Consider the following 18,890-nt stretch of genomic DNA (forward strand, 5'->3'; position numbering starts at 1 on the left):
TTTTGTTCGGTACATATCCGAATTCTGCATTTCTATGTGATAAAGTTACCACCTTTTTCGCTCAACTAGTTTGAAGATTAACTGAAAGTTAGGACCTTTCATTTCCAATCCTTACACCCATATACGACGAGAGAAACAGATCCCAAAATCGAAACTTGGGAATTTTACTTTTTTTCTGTTCGCCTTCTATGGCAACTGGTAAATGTTTTGTTTCTCTATAATCTGACTCTGTCTTCTCATAAAGTATATATGAATGTGCGCTTTGTCTCACTCTGTGAGTTCATTCTTATACGTTTTCTGTTTTATTTGCCGGATGAAGAAGACGAAGGTGAATTGTCAGCTCGTTACCAGAACACTTTGGATGCATTGTCGTCTTTGATCACAAAACGCAGCAGTTGTGTTAGTAACAACCAATCTCAGAGATTCCGTTTGCTCCTCCATTATCTCAAGGTTCCAAATCATTTTTAACCTTTTTGTGTGTTCATACCAATAGTTATGAGCTTTTTCTTATATACTCATGAATCTTTCAAGGTTCTTGAGCTCGAAGACGCAGTCTCACAACTGAAAATCATTCATGTGGCCGGAACTAAAGGAAAGGTAGAGACTTCAAACGCTCACTCATGTATATAGCTCATTGAGATTGTATAATGCAGGTTTTAAATTTTGTTTATATCGTTTTGAAGGGATCAACATGCGTATTTGCGGAATCTATTCTACGTTGTTACGGTCTTCGAACAGGTCTCTTCACATCTCCTCACTTAATCGATGTCCGAGAGAGATTTCGTCTCAACGGGTGAGCTTCTGAAAACATACACATCACAATAATTTTATCGAAGAAAATGTTCAGAAACATAATTTGCGTTCTTCAGCATTGAGATAAGCCAGGAGAAATTTGTGGACTACTTTTGGTGTTGCTTCCATAAACTAAAGGTGGGGCTTATATAGAACAGAACATTCATTAGTTTTTGTTTTGTTTCTCTCATTTTAGTTACATCCTTTCAAATTAAAGTGCAGGAGAAAACTAGCAATGAGATTCCAATGCCTACTTACTTCTGCTTCCTTGCATTATTAGCTTTCAAGATTTTCGCAACAGAACAGGTTTTGCAATCTCTTGTCCTCTCAGTAAACTAAACTCATCCCTGCCTTAGGCATATAATGTTATTCCTACTCGCAGGTAGATGTTGTTATACTAGAAGTTGGCTTAGGTGGGAGGTTTGATGCGACTAATGTGGTAGGGAAAATTCGACAAGTTTCTTTGTGAGATGTAGATTTAGTTTAATCAGGTTTTGTCACTAACTAATCATATGTTAGTATATATAGATTCAGAAACCTGTCGTCTGTGGTATTTCTTCACTTGGTTATGATCATATGGAGATACTTGGTTAGTCTCTTCTGCTTCATTTCTCGGAGATAAATGAACTCAATACGTTTTTAATCACTTGGTTTGTATATATTCAGGATACACTCTTGCTGAAATTGCTGCAGAGAAAGCTGGTATCTTCAAGGTGCTAACAAAAAGCTTCTACGTTATTCGAGTTTCAGTTTCCTTCCTTCTTAACTGTTCTCTCTTTCGCAGAGTGGAGTTCCGGCTTTTACAGTGCCTCAACCTGATGAAGCGATGCATGTACTCAGTGAGAAAGCTTCAAAATTGGAGGTAAGGTTATACAAAACAACCAAATCGTTATATAGATGGTTGAGATGATATATAAGGTTATTAACCACTACTTGTTGCAGGTAAATCTTCAGGTGGTGGAACCGTTGGATATGAGTCAGAGACTGGGGCTTCAAGGCGAACATCAATATCTAAACGCTGGTCTTGCGGTTGCGTTGTGTTCTACATTCCTAAAAGAGATTGGTATTGAGGAAAAGAATGGTTTGAATCAGACAGTGAGTTGAAACAATTAAAACATTCTTGAGTTTGTGAGTTTCTGATAAGAAATAACGGTTTTCTTACTTAAAGCAGAGGGGTTTACCAGAAAAGTTCGTCTCTGGATTGTCGAATGCTTATCTGATTGGACGGGCTATGGTGGTGCCTGATTCAGAACTTCCTGAGGAGATTGTGTATTACCTTGATGGAGCTCATAGTCCTGAAAGCATGGAAGCTTGCGCTATATGGTTTTCAAAACAGATCAAACAAAACCAAGAAAGAAGCCAGAAAAGATCAGAGCAGGTAAAGCTTTTTTAAAGCATTGTGTGTTTAGAGACCTCAATAAGTTTATATCTAACGTTGGTGGTTATATATATAATGCAGATACTCTTGTTCAATTGTATGACTGTTCGTGATCCGAGTTTGCTTCTTCCACGATTAAGGAGTAAATGCATTGATCATGGTGTGTTTAACTGTTTATGTTATGGTCTTATGGATATAAACTGAGCTCTTATTAGGACTTATTAGGATTGTACAAGAAATCTCTCATATTAAGTTTTTTTTTACAAATGTCGTAGGAGTTGATTTCAAGAGAGCCGTTTTTGTGCCAAACGTATCAGTGTACAACAAAGTGGGATATTCGTCGAACGATGACAGACGTGTGGATTCAGTGACGTGGCAGTTCGGTCTTCAGAGGCTTTGGGACAGTTTGGCTAGAGGTGAAGCAAAATCGAATTTAGAAAGTGATTCTAAAGGCAAAGAAGAGGTGAAAAGTTTCGTTTTCTCGTCACTTCCTTTGGCCGTTGACTGGCTCCGGGACAATGCTCGCCAAAGTAAACAAGTTCGTTTTCAGGTAAAATAATGAAGTAGTTTGTTACATGGTATAACTTATTAACTTTACTTGTAAAGTTAGTTTCAGATTTTACTTTTTCAGGTGACAAAGTGGAGGTCTAATTGGATTTTGTTATTTTGGGTGTTAGGTGTTGGTAACTGGCTCATTACATTTGGTGGGTGATCTCTTAAGATTAATCAGGAAATGAATACACTCTATGTCTCTGCCTGTAATAGACTAATAGTTATAAGAAAAAGATACATTTGGACATGATTCAACAAAGAAGACAAAACACGTGCTGAATAAAAACACTAGTAAAGCTCCAACAAAAAATCTTACAAGTTACACCGTTTTCAAATGTGTACCACACCGACGACTCCAATGTTTAAATGATTGCTAGCCTATGCTTTTTAAAAGTGTGGGATGTAACAATGGAAAAGTAATCTGACCATACAATAGGAAAAAAAAAAATAAACAAGAAGAGGTGAATCACGTGGCGGTAAAACGTTCGTTGTATCTAAAACGCTATCGTTTTAGTGTTTGCCGCGTAGGTGTGGCGTTGGAACCAAGCGCACACAAAGTGAAAGTTGGAAAAAAAAAAAAAAGACGAGAGGCACACAAAAAGAGAGACCCAAAACCAAAACTTTCAAGCAAAGCAAAAGGAGCAATTTCAATCAAAAACCCAATACGACGATCTTTGAAAGTTTCGTTTTTTTTTTGTTCTCGTCGAAAAATTCGAGCTTTTGGTAGTAGTATTGTTCGGATAAGTTCTCGGAGGTGTGTGAGATTGAGAATTTTTGATAGGTGAGGAGGATTTGTGATTTTGGGCGGGCTAAATGGTGATGCAGACGGACGCTAGGGTTGGTGTGAGCTCAGGGCATGGCGTAGCGTCTTCCTCTCATCGTTTAACGCAATACCAGAGATCACATATCGAATCGGCGTCACAACTCTTAGCCGGTGGACTCGCCGGTGCTTTTAGCAAAACTTGTACTGCCCCTCTCTCTCGCCTCACTATTCTCTTCCAGGTTTGTTTTTTTTTTCCATCGAGCTATAGAATAAGACAATTTCAAGCTTTTGGACAAATTGAAGTAAAAGACCAATTCAGTATTTTCAATTGCACTGTGTAATTGGGATTATCAAAAAATTTAGGGATCTGTAGATATGAAAAAGCTGAATTTGAGGTCTGTGTATAGAGAAAGAATCTAGTATTGGTTAATTATCACAATCACAAACCTTCTTTGCTACTACACTTTTGAATGCTTAAAAAGGGAAATTTTCTGTTAAAGCTAAGTTTTTTTTTGGGGACAAATTTGTGATTATAAACTTATGATGTATGTAGGTGCAAGGTATGCACTCAGAGGCAGGAGCTCTAAGAAAGGCAAGCATATTGCACGAGGCATCACGGATATTGAATGAAGAAGGATTCAAGGCTTTTTGGAAAGGGAACCTGGTTACAATTGCTCACCGGCTTCCCTATTCTTCCGTCAATTTCTACGCATATGAACACTACAAGAAGGTCTGAGAATCTAAAATTAGCAGTTTTTTTGTTTGTCATTCGTAGTGTGGCATTACTCTCTACTGAGCCTAATTCTGATTTTGAACTTTTTTTTTTACTCGATTATTTACAGTTCATGTATATGGTTACTGGGATGGAAAATCACAAGGCGAGTATAAGTTCAAACCTTTTTGTACATTTTGTAGCCGGTGGTTTGGCTGGAATTACAGCTGCTTCTGCCACTTATCCGCTTGATCTTGTTAGAACTCGTCTTGCTGCTCAGGTAAGTATTTGATATGATCGTTGTTAAACCTTGTGTTCTAAAAAGTTTACATGCTGGTTTCCTCAAGTATTGTTGCATTAGCTGGTTGTTGACATTTTATCTTTTGCGTCAATGGCAGACAAAAGTAATTTACTACACGGGTATCTACCATACTCTGCGCACTATCAGCACTGATGAAGGTATCTTGGGCCTCTACAAGGGACTTGGAACAACGCTTGTGGTATTTTCCACAGAAAGATACATACATAATGTTGTATCCTTCCGCTTTCATTTTTTTTCTGACTAAGGTTTTATTATATGATGCAGGGTGTTGGGCCTAGTATTGCCATTAGCTTTTCTGTGTATGAATCATTGAGATCTTATTGGAGGTCAACTAGGTAATAAGTCCATCTCGAAATTACAGTTTTGCAGTTTAAAAATGTCACATATTATTTGTAATTACTCCTAAAATGATTTGTTTGTTTTCATTTTCTCAAGGCCACATGATTCCCCTATCATGGTCAGTCTTGCTTGTGGAAGTCTTTCAGGAATAGCATCTTCAACAGGTAAGTTATCTTAGCTATTCTTTGACCTTTTCCTTTCTTGTTTGCCATGAGACTCGCTGTTTGATTGTAATGTGTCATTCTATGCCTTGCTCATAAACACTGATTGACTTAGCATGAGCATCAATCAGTTTCGTATTGCTGACAAGCATCACATCATTAGTCTTAATTCTCAAACTCAAAATTCTCTGTACTATGCTTTCAATTCAGAAAAGCTGAACATGGTGCATCTTAAGTTCCACTATTGCCACAGAATGAAAATTCTGTTGCTCCTTCTCATATGCATATTTCTTTCTCTAGCAAATTGATATGATTACCATGCACTGTTACATACATGCTAATATGATCTTCTCTAGTTAATTTTTATCTTCAAGCATTAAACATAGTTTAAGGTGAGGAATTTACTTATATAAGGGTGGTACACATATAGTGTCTCATTTGCTCACTCAAACACAAACTATCTTTATCTACATTGTGAATAGTATCTCTTTTGGCCTTATATGAGTTTCATGTCGAGTCTTATTGTTAACAGCTGGTTTTGGTGTATATTCTAATGAAGCTCGTCTCATGCTGCATTCATAGGCAGTAGAACCACTACATAGAATTGATGCATTCGTCAAATTTCATATCTAATGTAACATAAAACAAAAATTGTAGCTACGTTTCCACTGGATCTGGTGAGAAGAAGGAAGCAGCTAGAAGGAATAGGCGGGCGAGAGGTAGTGTACAAGACAGGTTTGCTAGGGACATTAAAGCGTATTGTTAAGACGGAAGGAGCGAGAGGCTTGTACAGAGGAATTCTTCCAGAGTACTACAAAGTTGTACCTGGTGTTGGGATATGCTTCATGACATACGAGACACTGAAGCTTTACTTCAAGGATGTTTCCTCAAGGCTATAACGGTTTAAAATGTTGGTAGGTTTTTTAGGTCTATTTTTGGTGAGAGGGAAAAAACTGTAAACCATAAAGCGAAAATGGTAATGGGCTTTATACGAAATGATATGTATACGAAATGTAGAATAATTTATATGTATTGTTTGGTTAATATATCAATTGATTTAGCTTTATACGAAGTTAACATACTCCATTACTCCTAGTTAAGTGGAAGTATAATGATATACAAGAGAATGGTAATGGGCTTTTGAGTATGTATCCCCACTAAGCCTTTTAACAAGGATTACTGGATTAGATTAAACGCAAATCCCACATCGGAAGTTTAAGAAACATTGCTAGTGAAAGTTTTTGTATAAATAGACTTCACTCTCCTTACGATTAAAATCACGCAGCCATGTGGTGAGCACAAAGCTAACTATTCTTTCGCCTTTTACTAAAGAATACGGAGCGCTCTCCACGCGTAAGTGGCATAAGCCTATTCTTGGAGGGTTCTCACTTCACCGTGAGTCCCAACAATCTTCTTAGTCTGAAATTTTTTGGTTGGCCATTTCGGCTGATAAGCACCAGTCCCTAATACAACTATGCAGTTTGTTATAAACTTAATTTTGTCACGAAATTGGGTATTTTCGTGCATTTTTCAAATTTTTCATGTATACATACACATTTGGTGAATTATCAAATTCCTAAGCATTGTGCAAAAGAGAGAGGAGGAGAAATGAAGAAGATGAAAGCAAAAAAGATCTAAACTTTCCTTAAGCTCTTTGATGTCTTCCCTGTACGATTCAATCGACGAGTCGCATCAACTCAGTTCGACTCTGACTAGTAATTCGAAATTGAAACATTTGTGTTGTTTGTTGTTTTTCCGTTTCATCCCCACTCAAGCCTGATTATCATTTTTCTTTGCAGTGGATGGAGGAGAGCTCAGTATCACAGGTCTTTTGGCGATCGGTGCGACATTGAAGTCTATGGAGCTTCAACTTGAAGCTATTGGAGACTTATTGCGTCAAAGGAAGGAAGCTATTCCCAAGGGCAAGATCTCTTCGTTTCTCTATTTCCCTACTCTGTTTTATATTAAGATGACCAAATCTGAGATTGACACTCTACAGGGACCTATCTCTGTAAGATTTTTGCATAATGTTTGGTTCAAATCTGATGATTAGTTTTTCAGCCATCGATTTGATTAGGGTTTATTGGGATTTTTATGTTTGGTTTTGATTGTAGCATCTTACTGTGGTTTATATGAACATGGCAATGACGTTGCATCCAGAGTTGTTTTCAGAAGATACAAATATATGGTATCTATACAATTAGCTTTTGGTGATCTGTTTTTTTGGTGGATCCTACAATGTAGACTAAGTTTAATGTGTTTGCTTTTTTTTTTTGTCTTGTTTTCCAGTTTGATCCAGGAGGAGCCTAACAACAGTATTAGCCCTGAGGTTGGTATTGTTATTTGTTTTGATGTTTCTGACTTTGTTGTGTAATGTTCTTCGCTAGTATTTGTGTGATTTCAGGCGATGATTCTCTCCCCAAGCCCAACCGAGGAGGAGGATATACGACTGAACAACCAACTTCAGAATGAACCGGTAAAGAGTCTTTCTCTGAATCTTTTCCATCCATGGTGTCGTTTGTGATTTGCATATATGGTTTTGATTAGATGTTTATCAATGGTTTCTGAGTGATATGAGTTTTACCTCATCAATCATCATCTCTTATACTTGTTCCCTTTACTCTTTTACCCCATGAATTGATTATAATATCTGATCGGTAATTACTGTGACTCTACGGTTTTGATTCTTTTGATACTTGTACAAGAAACTACTCATCAAAGTAATGGTTGATCCTTCTCACTGTAAAATTTCATTTTTCTTACAAAGATATGGTGAACAACATTTGACATGCAGGAACCGTTGAGGCGTGAAAGCTAAGACAGACAACAGTTCAGTTGGTGTGGTAACAAAAGATGGATAGGCTCGTGCAGAAAAGTAAAGGATAGGGTCGTTTTACTAATTCGTATCTCTAATTTCTCTAGTTTGTTGAGAAAATTATAACCTGTGTCACCCACTTCTTGGCCCTCTTCTTGTGTCCAAGAGTAATGGTGGGAAAGTGGTAATTACAATATAGCAATACTGATATGACTATATCAGCAGTTAAATGGTTTTGCATGAGTAAATGGCATGCTCTCTTTGAATATATATATCTTAATTATGATATCTCAGGTTTTGGTTTATAATGTGGTTCACTACTTTATCTTCAGTGCAATGATGTAGTAAGATGAGAGAATGGGTTTTTAAACAGATGGAGTGCTATCCTTAAATTTGTTTAATAAAGTGGAAAAATAAACAACAAACTACAAGTCTTCACAAACCATTAGATATGATAACAAGTTACTACTACTACTTCCATCTCCGGCTACTTGCGTCTCTAATTGTAACTCTTCGTTCATCAACATATTGCTGATTTCGTTTCTAGGATGGATTTGGCTCTGCCTGTACTTTTATTCTTGTAGACGTTATGTCTGGCCAAGTGATCCATCAAGTAATACTGACTCATCCTTCTTTGGGTTTTGGAGGAAGAGCTACAGGAACATTATAGCCAAACATGTATTCTTTATGTTCCTAATGTTCGAAACTTGGGACCAAAGTACCATTTAGAATCTCACTTACTGTTGATTTACGTTATAGATTTGGTTATTGTAAGTGATGCAAATACATCTTACAAAGACTATTTACAACTTGACAATACACAAAAATAAGTAATTCTGAATATTGACAATATTTCCAAGAAGATAAATATTGGTCCAAGTTTCGAACAATAGGAGCAGAAAGAATATATGTTTGGCCATATATATATATATTTTCTTAATTTCTCATCTGTGGCTATGCTTCCCTCCCAGACATTCTTCATGTCCCAATTCATAAATCTAACTATCAACTGCTTTTTTCTAGAATCTTATCCTCCCGCAACTGTAACATATTCACTCAGATTACTCAAAATTATCTCCAGTGGACATGCAACAACTGTTTGTGGAAAGATCTATATAATCGTCAGCATAGAACTAATCTAGCTAGTTCAACAGTGCTTATTAACCTTTAAACTAAAAAAAAAAGTAACTAATTCGTAAAATAAATATAAGAATCTGATATTTTTGAGGATTACCGTTATGTTTTAACGATCTATCGAGTAATATCCTTTTTTGTTTTTGTGTCGTGTTGATTCCACAACTTGCAAATATTTTTGTTTTGGTTTCTTTTTTTTTTCTTTTTTTCTTTTTTCCATATGACTCACAAAACTTGCAAGTTGCGAAGACAACATATAGAGTCAAAGCCTTCGTTNCCCAGACATTCTTCATGTACAAATTCATAAATCTAACTATCAACTGCTTTTTTCTAGAATCTTATCCTCCCGCAACTGTAAAATATATATTCACTCAGATTACTCAAAATTATCTCCAGTGGACATGCAACAACTGTTTGTGGAAAGTTCTCTATAATCGTCAGCATAGAACTAATCTAGCTAGTTCAACAGTGCTTAAACTTTAAACTCAAAAAAAAAAGGCAACTAATTCGTAAAATAAATATAAGAATCTGATATTTTTTTGAGGATTACCGTAATGTTTTAACGATCTATCGAGTAATATCCTTTTTGTTTTTGTGTCGCGTTGATTCCACAACTTGCAAAAAAAATTTGTTTTGGTTTGTCTTTTTTTTTTCTTTTTCTTTTTCTTTTTCATATGACTCACAAAACTTGCAAGTTGCGAAGACAACATATAGAGTCAAAGCCTTCGTTATTAATTTCTGATGAATATTATTATATCACTATATAAAGCGAATCGATCTTTGACCTTATCGATCGATCTTCTGGTCCTTCAGATACCTATATTCCCCAACACATGGTAAAAAGCTTATAACAACAGTTACGTTATAGTGATGTAAATATTCATTGATACAAAAATATCGATCCGTTCATTTTTTAGAATTTCACTTAAATGTTTTTTTTTTTTTGTCAAAAGCCACAACTGACCGACCCATGTGATAGTGCCTTTTACCAATAAACTTACCTTCTGCCCATTGCACTAAGATCACTTCATTAAACTTTTTTTTTTTGTATATGAAAACGTCATTTTTAATGTTTACTTTTCTCTTGTGATATAACAAATGTTGTTGACCATTTTTTTTTAATAGAAAGCGTTATAAGTTTTTTTTATTCATCAAAGACGCTGATTTATTAATTATTGAATTCCATTCGTCAATCAACGTAAAATGTTTTCTCAACTAATTCTAGAGGCCTTTTTAAAAGACTTGTCACAGTTCATGTAAAACAAAACTATGCAATACAAAATTATGTTTGTGAATCATAAATCTTAACTCCAAGTCTTAAACTAACCTAAAAGGTTGATTAATACTCCTACGAACATTTTTTTTTCTTAAGATACATGAATATATTGATTCTTTTGGAACAGTACTACACAGTATAATGTTCTAGAACGAAAGTTATTTACAAATACTTTGGAAAGCATTTTGCAGATTTAAATTTGTCTCTTAAATCTTCATTGACTTTAGTGTGGGCACGAAAATTAGGTCACTCACGGGAATGGTTTCGAGGATTCTACTTCATCTGATACGAATACGATCACCACAATTGGTAGCGTACGTACCGCGTAACCATTTCTAAGAGTTTTCTCTTTTCTCATATATAGGAAATATAAAATTAGTTTAGCTTTACAAAAATACCGAAAATGAACCATATATGGGGTATCTATTGTTAATAATGAGTCGATATATGGGGCACCAAAAATACGGTACGTAACTCTAGCTAATCCATGAGAAAGGTAAACTCAAATCATGATGAAATGAAAAACAACTAAATCCATGAGACAAGACATATGAAAAAAGAAAAATATATAATATGACACAAAATATGTTGGAAGTTTGAGCCAATTTGGAATCGAACGCTACATTGCTCAGCGTCTCATGCCGTTACGTTTATTTATTCCTTTAACATTTTCGAAGAAGCTATTTATAAAAGAAATTATTAGGATCGGACGAAGGAGACTTCTGATAAAATCGTCGAAGAATTATTAATGCCATTTTTTATAGGGTTAACGAAGTTGACATCCAATCCGAAAAAAAACAAGCTATAGGTAGAACCGTCCTTACGAAGGTACTCTCTCTAACTGTTTTCAGGGAAAAAGACAAAAAGTCTCTACTACATCATAAGATTCATAACCAAAATAGTTACTTATTCGTCCATATTTCATATTTTTCATAAAAGTTAAAAACACACACACACACACACATATATATATATATATATTCATAAAACTTAAAGAAAACATATATATATAAATTATATATTCATTCATATATATGATATATAATACCAAGAAATTTATAAGGAAATAAGGTCAAATATAATAATAGATGCGACAAATAATCTTAGAAGACCGATCACATGTAGTCAAATTTTTTAACTATAAATATGCAGAGATGACAGTTTATAAGAGTCCCATAAAAAACTGTAAATCTTCACGTGTCTTCTCTTTTGTTTCATCACATGTTCTCTCCTTTTCTTTGCCTCTCTATGCAAATTTAATCCTTTCTCTTTTCGGCACCCTAAACCTTTTTCTTTAATACATCCATTTCCATTATTCACCTACACAACTTTGGCATGGACAAGAACAAGAACAAGAAGAAGATTGTTTCCGCTTCATCATCTTCGTCTTTCGATCATATATTTGGTCCAAGAGTCTCTGCTTCGTCTTCTTCATCGGCCAATACTGGATTGTTCAAATCCATCTTCCCACCACCGTCTGCAGTAAGTCATCTCAATATTTTTACACTTCTACGATACGTAATCATTGTAAACATATGCATGCTACATATACGTGGTGTTTAGGAACTCTAACTTAATATATAAATTACGTTGATTATTCTCTCATTTTCTCTTGTTGTGTGCTAAAAGGATCAGTTGGGGAGGCAAGTGGACTTTGCAAGTCAAGGTGGACATGTGAAGTATCAATCTCCAAGTAATTTAAACCTTCACGAGTTCTCTTTCGTACTTTCAGAATTAGTATAAGTTGGGAGTTTAGAGTGTGTCTGTTGATTAAATGTTTTACTTATTCTAAGTAAAAGTTAATTTGAACTTAGTCTTTTCCGTCAAATCAAAACTTATATACGTTTGCGTGGTTCATATATAGATGAAAGAGGAGAAAGAATCAACAAAAAGGAGAAAAAGAGTTACCATAATGAGGAAAGAGAACCACCATGCCACTTGAGCTCATCCCTTTACTACGGAGGCCAAGAGAAATATTCCTCTACAACGACAACCACCCAAGATACTGTCAGTCGTACTGTTGTAGTAGCATCTATGATCAATAATTCAATATCATATATATACATAATACCTACGTGACAAAACTTATATTCTTTATTTTGTTATTCTCATGATCAAACTTTATAATATTCTTTACTTTTCTCCTTTATTTTTAACTTATGAAGTACAAGAAAGATGGAGAGGAAGGCGATTCTAAAAGTGCATCAAGAGGAAACTGGTGGGAAGGTAATGTTTTCCTATCAAAATTTATTTATTTATTTATATGTACATCAGTTTGTACATGTACTCAAGGTTCGTTTTTTACAAACCTTTGCACTATTTGGTGCAGGGTCGCTTTATTACTAGCAATCCTGACTTAGAGAGCACCTGTGAAGGTACTTAAAAATTTCATCATATGAAAAATTTCGCATGATATCCAATGCTTTTCGCAATTTCCTTACATAGAGAAAAAACTAAAGCCTGAATTTTATTTTCTGTGACTATTAATTTTTGCAGGAAAGTAAGAGACAAACATGGTCATATCTTAAGAGAGATATATGAAATTTGAAGGATCGCTATATAATAGAAATAAAGTAAAATATATAAACTATATAAAGATCCTTCCTAAATTAAAAGAATTTAGTATATTGTAAAAGAAGAAGGTATTTGTTTTTGACATGTTTTTGTTTACGACAAATACAACACTAAGAGAAGTATCTTTCTGATGGAAAAATTAGTGTGTGGCTCCTTTTTCGTCAAATAATGTTTGTCTTCTAATATTTGTACGAAATAAGTAGTTATCCAATAGTGGGGGTCCATATATGTACTAAATTAGACGTGATGCTTTATGCTCTATGTTGCCTTGATGCTTTATGCTCTATGTTGCCTTGATGCTACATGTATAAAATAATCTGGTCCATATTTGGACTAGTTTATATTAAATTCAAATTATAAATAGATTAGTCATTATGGAAGTGATGAGATAAATAAAAAAAACGAAGCTCGCCTCGAACGTGTTTAATCTATGTCACAAATTATTACGTCTACCTAATAGAATAGTTTTATGGAATTGAGATAAATAAAGAGAAGCTCGCCTAATATGTGTTAGTTTTCTAATTCGTAAAATGCACTATCTCTCGCAACTAGCGATATGTTGTATTGCGTTACAAAATCACTATAACTAATAAATTAATTTTATTTGACAGCACACTAAGGATTTATTGTGGAAGCTCTTTGTTGGTTGTCTCATCAGTTAAGAACTGTTCTCTTTCTCACACAATTGGATATCTCAAGTTCCTTGTTGAATTGTGATTCATAGGTTGAAATCAACATGTCAGTATTACTCCCACCTCTATGAGTTCATCTTCAAGTTGTTTATAATAAGTGTATCCATAATATATCAAAGATAAGTAAAGCTCCTCTGTTTCAGTTAAAGATCAATCCAATGGACTTGATCGGATGGCTTGAGTTATAACAACTATCAAAATCACTTCAAAATATATAACTTATGTCATTCAAATAGCAACATCAAGTGTACGTAGATCAAATGACAAGAGATACTAGAAAATAAAAGAATTAAATAAGCTTTTAACTCGATGATAACTAACAGAATGAAAAAATTCTAATTCCTTAGTTTAAAACTCAACCCCGGAGATAATTAGCCAATGCTTTCTTTGGACCAAACCCACAACGTTCTCTAATGTTCCTCCCAGAGAGAAACGGAGCTCTTTCTCCTCTTCCTCCGTTGATGGGGCTTATCAACGGCATTGGTGAATAACTTGGAGTTGATGCTGAGAATGATGGAGTTCTGTACGGAGTTGACGTGCCTGAGAATGACACAGAGAACAACGATGGAGCAGAAAGTTTCTTCCTTAGAGAGCCTGAGCCACCATTAGCTGATTCTTTAGACAACAATCTCAACTTGTCTGAACAAGAACCATCATCACCATCTTCTTTGCCACCATTAGCTGATTCTTTAGACAACAATCTCAACTTGTCTGAACAAGAACCATCATCACCATCTTCTTTGCTAATGTCGTCCATAAACAACACTTCCTCTATGCGTACGCCAATGCTATATGCCAAACTCTCTAATACCCTTGAGTAGCTCTCAAGTATAGACTTCCCTACATCCTGCAAAGAGTTTCACAAAGTTCAATACTTTTGTAAGGATAAGGTTTAAAATTGTATGGTGTGTGAAGTGAAAAGGTAATGAATCAAACCTTGTTGTATTGGATCTTGCTTGTGTCTAAAGCTGTCTGTCTAAGTCCCGGGAAACGCTGCTTGAGTCGGATCAATAAGCTTTCGGCTCTCTCCGCAAATAGTTCCCTTTTGTCACCATCGCTTTGATGCATCATCATCTCTTTCACTATCATCCCCCATCTTGTACTTGTGGATCTATACAGAGAAATCATATGCCTTGAGTGAGCTCTTCGCCTCCAAACGTGTATAGATGCTTCTACTCGATTCACCATCTCTACAACCGCGTGCTCAGATGAAAGATCTATTGACTCAAGCAAGTGATCCGCTGTGAAGTTATCTGATGTGATGTTTCTATATAGAAAATCACCAAGGCATGATCTCCCGTTCTGCAAAACAAGAACAATTCAGCTAAAAGAATGTATATTCAACAACATGAGAGATTTTGGCTTTGTGTTAAAAAGTTTTATTAACCTTTGGTAGAGCTTCAAGGTATGATTGTGGAACCTCCATATCAGCTAAAGCAATGCTGTTGATTGACATACAAGATTTCAAGATCTGGTTAGTGAATTCACGAGTGTGGTCCAGTTTCTTCCTAGATTGTTCGGTAAGTCCATCGGATGACACACGCGGCAGTGGAAGCCACCATTTGTCTCCGTCTTCACGGAAAGAGTTAGACCTTACAGATTCCGCAGCTACAATCCCTTGATCAACGTACCAGAACTCTGTTGTTTCTCCAAAACTATCTAATATTTCCTAAAAGACGTCCAAAAACAGAACAACTCTATTAAAAATCTCACATTTTAAACCAATTTGAAAGCAGTCCACATGAGAGAACAAGAATGAAGGATCAGATTCTTACAATAAGCATATTGTCTAGCTTCCGTAGAGCAGGAAGACAAGTAAAGAGATCTGATCTTGGTCTGCAATTCATCACCTTAAAATCCACCAAAACATCAATGAAACAAAACACAATCTACATGGACTTAAATCTCACTAAAAGGTGTAGACTCGAGTCAATTACCTCAATCTTGTTTCCATTGGGAACGTTCTGGAAGGAAGGTACCAATTCAACAATGTGATCACTAACAGACAGAAGAACTTCGATTTCTCTTCTCCACATGGATTTTTTCTCACTTGGGATTGGCTCTAGCCTCCATTGTTGTCCCAATATTGCAGCTTTCATCATATTGAAATCAAAACTTAGTATCACAAATCACATAGAACATCACAAACTAAAGTATGAAACTTTATATTTATTAAACTACCATAGAGATTGGTAATGGCGTTAGAAATAGCCAAAGCAGGACAAACTCCTTCACCAGAACCAGACATGTCTTCACCAAGCAACAACTTTGCCATTCTCTCTTTCAACAACTCAATTTCTACATAAACCCAAAAAAAAAAAACATGTTCAGATTTCAATTCTTTTCCGAGAGGGATTAAGTCAAGATTTTCACAAACCTGAAGTCTCTGTTCCAACTCTCTTAAACCCAAAATCATCGATTTTAGTCGGAGTTTTCTTCTTCATTTTACCAGAACTCTTCCTCCAAGAACCTTGCCCTAACGGCCATCCAAGGATCTGTGATTTCGTCGGAGGAGATGACGGAGATGAAACAGATCTCCCGGAGCTCGATCCAGCACCGCAACTTGAGCTGCTAAGACTTGAATCAGTAGTAGTGGACTCAGTAACTGTATCAATCGAACCAACGATTCGTTTACTCTCACCAAATCTTCTCGACCCGCCTTCAAACCCAATACAGCTATTATTATTCTCCATTATCGCCACACACTCGCAAAGAAAAAAGATTGATTTTTTTTTAGATACCCGGAAAAGAGAGAGCAGAGGAGATCATAGAGAAGAAGAAGAAGAAGAATTAGTAGTTATTGTGGTCCATGAATTCGAGAAAAATTCTTATTGTTTGTGTTGTTGTTTTTTGTTCTGTCTTTTTAAAAGTTTTAAATTTTGATAAAGAAGGAGGAGTCACATGCAAAATCTTAACGTCTCTCTCCGATTTTTTTATAATTTTATTCTTGAAAAAAAAAACAATTGGTGAATTTACAAAGTAGCCGTTATAATCTGCCACGTCGGATTTTCGGACAAGAAGTGTTCCGTGATGTTCCCGCAGTGTTAAGTCCGAAACTTAAAAACCAAGAAGACTTCTTCTTTCGAATTTCTCCATTTCGTTTTTTTTTTCATTATAAATGTTTCCGTTAAACTTTTTTGATCGCATAGATAAAATTTCTCTACTGACTAAGTGGGGGTATTGGTTTAAGATTTTAAGAGAATTTTAATGACTTTAAAAGTTATGTAAAATATGTTGTTATTCAATCAAAACTTTTTAAAACTCTTTTAAAATTTGGTGTTATTAGTTGTGGATTTATAAAAAGTTATCTAAAATCTTTATAAATCAAGTGTTATTGGATTAAGAGTTTTATAAAGTCATTAAAAATTTTATGTTATTCAAGTAAAACAAAAGAATCATGGATTGTTAATGAATTCAATTATTATGTTATTGGTTTAGGATTTTATATCATTTTCTTCATAGAAAAAGTCATGAAAACACTCTCATCAAATAGAAAGATTGTGAATCATAGTCCATGACTTTTTTTTTTCTTTTGTTAAAGACGTGGGTTATATACTTCTCTCAGATTCAACAGCAAAACAGAACAAGATCGCGGAGAAGAAGAGGCACTGACGTCGCAAATTCAGAGCAAAACACTTCAGAGCTGAAGACACACAATGAGATCGTCACAATTTCCGTAATTTATATAGATTCAGAGAAGAAGAGAGCCTCCGTTTATGGCTACCACCACCGTCGTGTGCGGCGATGTTGAAGGTTGCGATGTCGAGAGAAGAATCCTGGTTATGTTACCGGCGGCTATCTTGGAGACTATCATGACGAAACTCGATGTTGCGTCTCTCTGCTTGATGGCTTCTACTTGCAAAACACTTCAGAGCTGTGTCACTCGTGTCCTCACCTTCACTCCCAACTTCCACGTCTTCGTAAGTCTCTCACACGAGTGAATTGGTGAAAGGGTTTGTAATACAATTCAGTTTCTCATATCAATGCAGTTGTGTGTTTGATTAAAGAGAGAATTGTTTATCATTTTGTTCGTTACTCTATCTCTCATACTCTGTTTTGAGTTGTGAGTTGGAAACTTGTGCAATACGAAAAAACCTGCAACATATACAATAATGAAAAAACTGCAACATATATAATAATGAAGAAACTACATAAGATCGTAGTATGTGTAAAAACCTGAAACATATAAAAAACTGCAGCTTTTAACACCACCGCATCCTAACAAAGTTGCAGCTACTAACAAAGTTTATAGCAAAAAATAAAAAGACAACGTTTATAGCTAAAAAAAATCAAAACAATGTTTGGTATCAACCCGTAATCCAACACAAACAAAGAAAAGAACAATATTTGAAGAAAATTTAACCAATTCTTGTGATAGGCTTACGAATCGGACGCTCATTACGTTTGTTCATACAGTAAGCTCTTGTCGTATATTTCAGTAGTAATACCAAAATGTCTATTTCTGATTCGTCATCTTCATGGTGAGATTCATCCCCTCTCACAATCATGTGATCCATGATATCCTAACATCATCTCGAAAAAAAAGACATCCTAACATATGATCTTCAACACTCGTAATTGCAATATGTTTATTCAACCAAAGATAGAATACTTTAATGCATAGAAAGAAGATGAGCAAGTCTAGTTGTATTGTACCTGCAACTTGGAGATCGAGTATGTTTTTTTTTGTGATAAAGCCAAAACCAACGATTATGTCAAAAGGCGTTGAATAAAAAAGATATATGACTTTGGCAAAGATATTGTGCAATATTTTTTGACCAAGATTTTACAAGATTTTATGAGTGATTTTACAAGATTAGGAAAAACAAATTAGCAAGATTTTAAAAAACTTTCTAAACAATCATTAAGAATCAGCAAGATTATATTTTCCATGATTTTATTAAAGTCATTAAAATTCTCTTAAAATCTCAAACCAATACCTCCCCCTAAAGTTTGTTCTCGTGATAGTGGTTTAAATATTTTAGGAGGGAGCTTAATTATTTGGTTTTTGCTTAAGAGTAATTTTTATGAATGTTGTAACTTGTAATGTATACTTAAGAGATAGGTCTTTAGATGCATGTACTCCATTTTGGATAAGTTATAATCACGTTCGTTTCGCAAATTTCAGCGACATCGATTATGTTAATTTTAGTTGCGAACAATTAATTGATTACATTGATAAAATCGTGTTTATTTTCTAGTTGTTAGTGATAACAACGATTCACCAAATTTTTTTTTTTCAATTAATGCAAAAAAATTGTAAATTCAAAAATCATCAAATAAGAATTTAAAAGTTTGATGGATTACTATTGGTTAATAATTATAAAAATATGTTATTATAAATAAATAATGTACATATAGCTAAATATTAAATGTTTTT

The 18,890-nt window shown here is 34.9% G+C and overlaps 5 protein-coding genes across 8 annotated transcripts; 4 read left to right on the plus strand and 1 right to left on the minus strand.

The window, feature by feature from the left end:
* LOC104791853 (folylpolyglutamate synthase) lies at positions 13–2,972 on the plus strand. Of its 3 annotated transcripts, none has more exons than XM_019246831.1 (15): positions 13–198; positions 323–450; positions 532–597; positions 684–793; positions 870–930; positions 1,015–1,098; positions 1,175–1,231; positions 1,321–1,381; positions 1,459–1,505; positions 1,577–1,654; positions 1,735–1,887; positions 1,961–2,170; positions 2,252–2,330; positions 2,446–2,720; positions 2,848–2,972. In XM_019246831.1, exons 1-15 carry the CDS (start codon positions 189–191, stop codon positions 2,905–2,907), a joined length of 1,479 nt encoding a protein of 492 aa, XP_019102376.1. In that variant the 5' UTR covers positions 13–188; the 3' UTR covers positions 2,908–2,972. The 3 variants fall into 3 exon arrangements, with proteins under 3 accessions (XP_019102376.1, XP_019102375.1, XP_010516145.1); XM_019246830.1 differs by having other exon boundaries at positions 14–198; positions 320–450; XM_010517843.2 differs by having other exon boundaries at positions 16–198; positions 320–450; positions 1,964–2,170.
* Positions 3,060–6,091, plus strand: LOC104791852 (mitochondrial substrate carrier family protein B-like). The gene is made up of 7 exons (XM_010517842.1): positions 3,060–3,724; positions 4,039–4,215; positions 4,328–4,477; positions 4,596–4,697; positions 4,784–4,854; positions 4,955–5,022; positions 5,677–6,091. Exons 1-7 carry the CDS (start codon positions 3,536–3,538, stop codon positions 5,916–5,918), a joined length of 999 nt encoding a protein of 332 aa, XP_010516144.1. The 5' UTR covers positions 3,060–3,535; the 3' UTR covers positions 5,919–6,091.
* On the plus strand, positions 6,318–8,102 carry LOC104791855. Of its 2 annotated transcripts, none has more exons than XR_768965.2 (6): positions 6,318–6,734; positions 6,819–7,030; positions 7,134–7,207; positions 7,309–7,348; positions 7,407–7,495; positions 7,814–8,102. XR_768965.2 is itself a non-coding variant. In XM_010517845.2 (6 exons), the coding sequence occupies exons 1-6, from the start codon at positions 6,677–6,679 to the stop codon at positions 7,835–7,837; spliced, it is 480 nt and encodes a 159-aa protein (XP_010516147.1). In that variant the 5' UTR covers positions 6,318–6,676; the 3' UTR covers positions 7,838–8,102. The 2 variants fall into 2 exon arrangements, 1 of the variants encoding a protein (XP_010516147.1); XM_010517845.2 differs by having other exon boundaries at positions 7,424–7,495.
* On the plus strand, positions 11,490–13,166 carry LOC104791856. Its single transcript, XM_010517848.2, has 6 exons — positions 11,490–11,726; positions 11,874–11,937; positions 12,109–12,251; positions 12,410–12,470; positions 12,574–12,619; positions 12,741–13,166. Exons 1-5 carry the CDS (start codon positions 11,580–11,582, stop codon positions 12,588–12,590), a joined length of 432 nt encoding a protein of 143 aa, XP_010516150.1. The 5' UTR covers positions 11,490–11,579; the 3' UTR covers positions 12,591–12,619; positions 12,741–13,166.
* Positions 13,711–16,388, minus strand: LOC104791857 (rop guanine nucleotide exchange factor 6-like). The gene is made up of 7 exons (XM_010517850.2): positions 15,888–16,388; positions 15,692–15,808; positions 15,448–15,602; positions 15,286–15,360; positions 14,898–15,179; positions 14,447–14,812; positions 13,711–14,357 (listed from the first exon to the last, which is right to left on the minus strand). The coding sequence occupies exons 1-7, from the start codon at positions 16,201–16,203 to the stop codon at positions 13,866–13,868; spliced, it is 1,803 nt and encodes a 600-aa protein (XP_010516152.1). The 5' UTR covers positions 16,204–16,388; the 3' UTR covers positions 13,711–13,865.

This window comes from Camelina sativa, chromosome 6, assembly GCF_000633955.1.
Source record: "Camelina sativa cultivar DH55 chromosome 6, Cs, whole genome shotgun sequence".
Taxonomy (NCBI): Eukaryota; Viridiplantae; Streptophyta; class Magnoliopsida; order Brassicales; family Brassicaceae; genus Camelina; species Camelina sativa.

Coding starts and splice junctions, on each gene's coding strand:
- LOC104791852 (XM_010517842.1), top strand. CDS start 3,536: ATGGTGATGCAGACGGACGCTAGGGTTGGTGTGAGCTCAGGGCATGGC. Junction 4,216..4,327: donor CATATGAACACTACAAGAAG/GTCTGAGAATCT, acceptor GATTATTTACAG/TTCATGTATATGGTTACTGG. Junction 4,698..4,783: donor GACTTGGAACAACGCTTGTG/GTATTTTCCACA, acceptor TATATGATGCAG/GGTGTTGGGCCTAGTATTGC.
- LOC104791855 (XM_010517845.2), top strand. CDS start 6,677: ATGTCTTCCCTGTACGATTCAATCGACGAGTCGCATCAACTCAGTTCG. Junction 7,208..7,308: donor TCAGAAGATACAAATATATG/GTATCTATACAA, acceptor CTTGTTTTCCAG/TTTGATCCAGGAGGAGCCTA. Junction 7,496..7,813: donor ACCAACTTCAGAATGAACCG/GTAAAGAGTCTT, acceptor TTTGACATGCAG/GAACCGTTGAGGCGTGAAAG.
- LOC104791856 (XM_010517848.2), top strand. CDS start 11,580: ATGGACAAGAACAAGAACAAGAAGAAGATTGTTTCCGCTTCATCATCT. Junction 11,727..11,873: donor TCTTCCCACCACCGTCTGCA/GTAAGTCATCTC, acceptor GTGTGCTAAAAG/GATCAGTTGGGGAGGCAAGT. Junction 12,252..12,409: donor CGACAACCACCCAAGATACT/GTCAGTCGTACT, acceptor TAACTTATGAAG/TACAAGAAAGATGGAGAGGA.
- LOC104791857 (XM_010517850.2), bottom strand. CDS start 16,203: ATGGAGAATAATAATAGCTGTATTGGGTTTGAAGGCGGGTCGAGAAGA. Junction 14,813..14,897: donor ACCTTGAAGCTCTACCAAAG/GTTAATAAAACT, acceptor CTTGTTTTGCAG/AACGGGAGATCATGCCTTGG. Junction 14,358..14,446: donor GCAAGATCCAATACAACAAG/GTTTGATTCATT, acceptor AACTCTTTGCAG/GATGTAGGGAAGTCTATACT.
- LOC104791853 (XM_019246830.1), top strand. Junction 451..531: donor TGCTCCTCCATTATCTCAAG/GTTCCAAATCAT, acceptor GAATCTTTCAAG/GTTCTTGAGCTCGAAGACGC. Junction 1,655..1,734: donor AGAAAGCTTCAAAATTGGAG/GTAAGGTTATAC, acceptor TACTTGTTGCAG/GTAAATCTTCAGGTGGTGGA.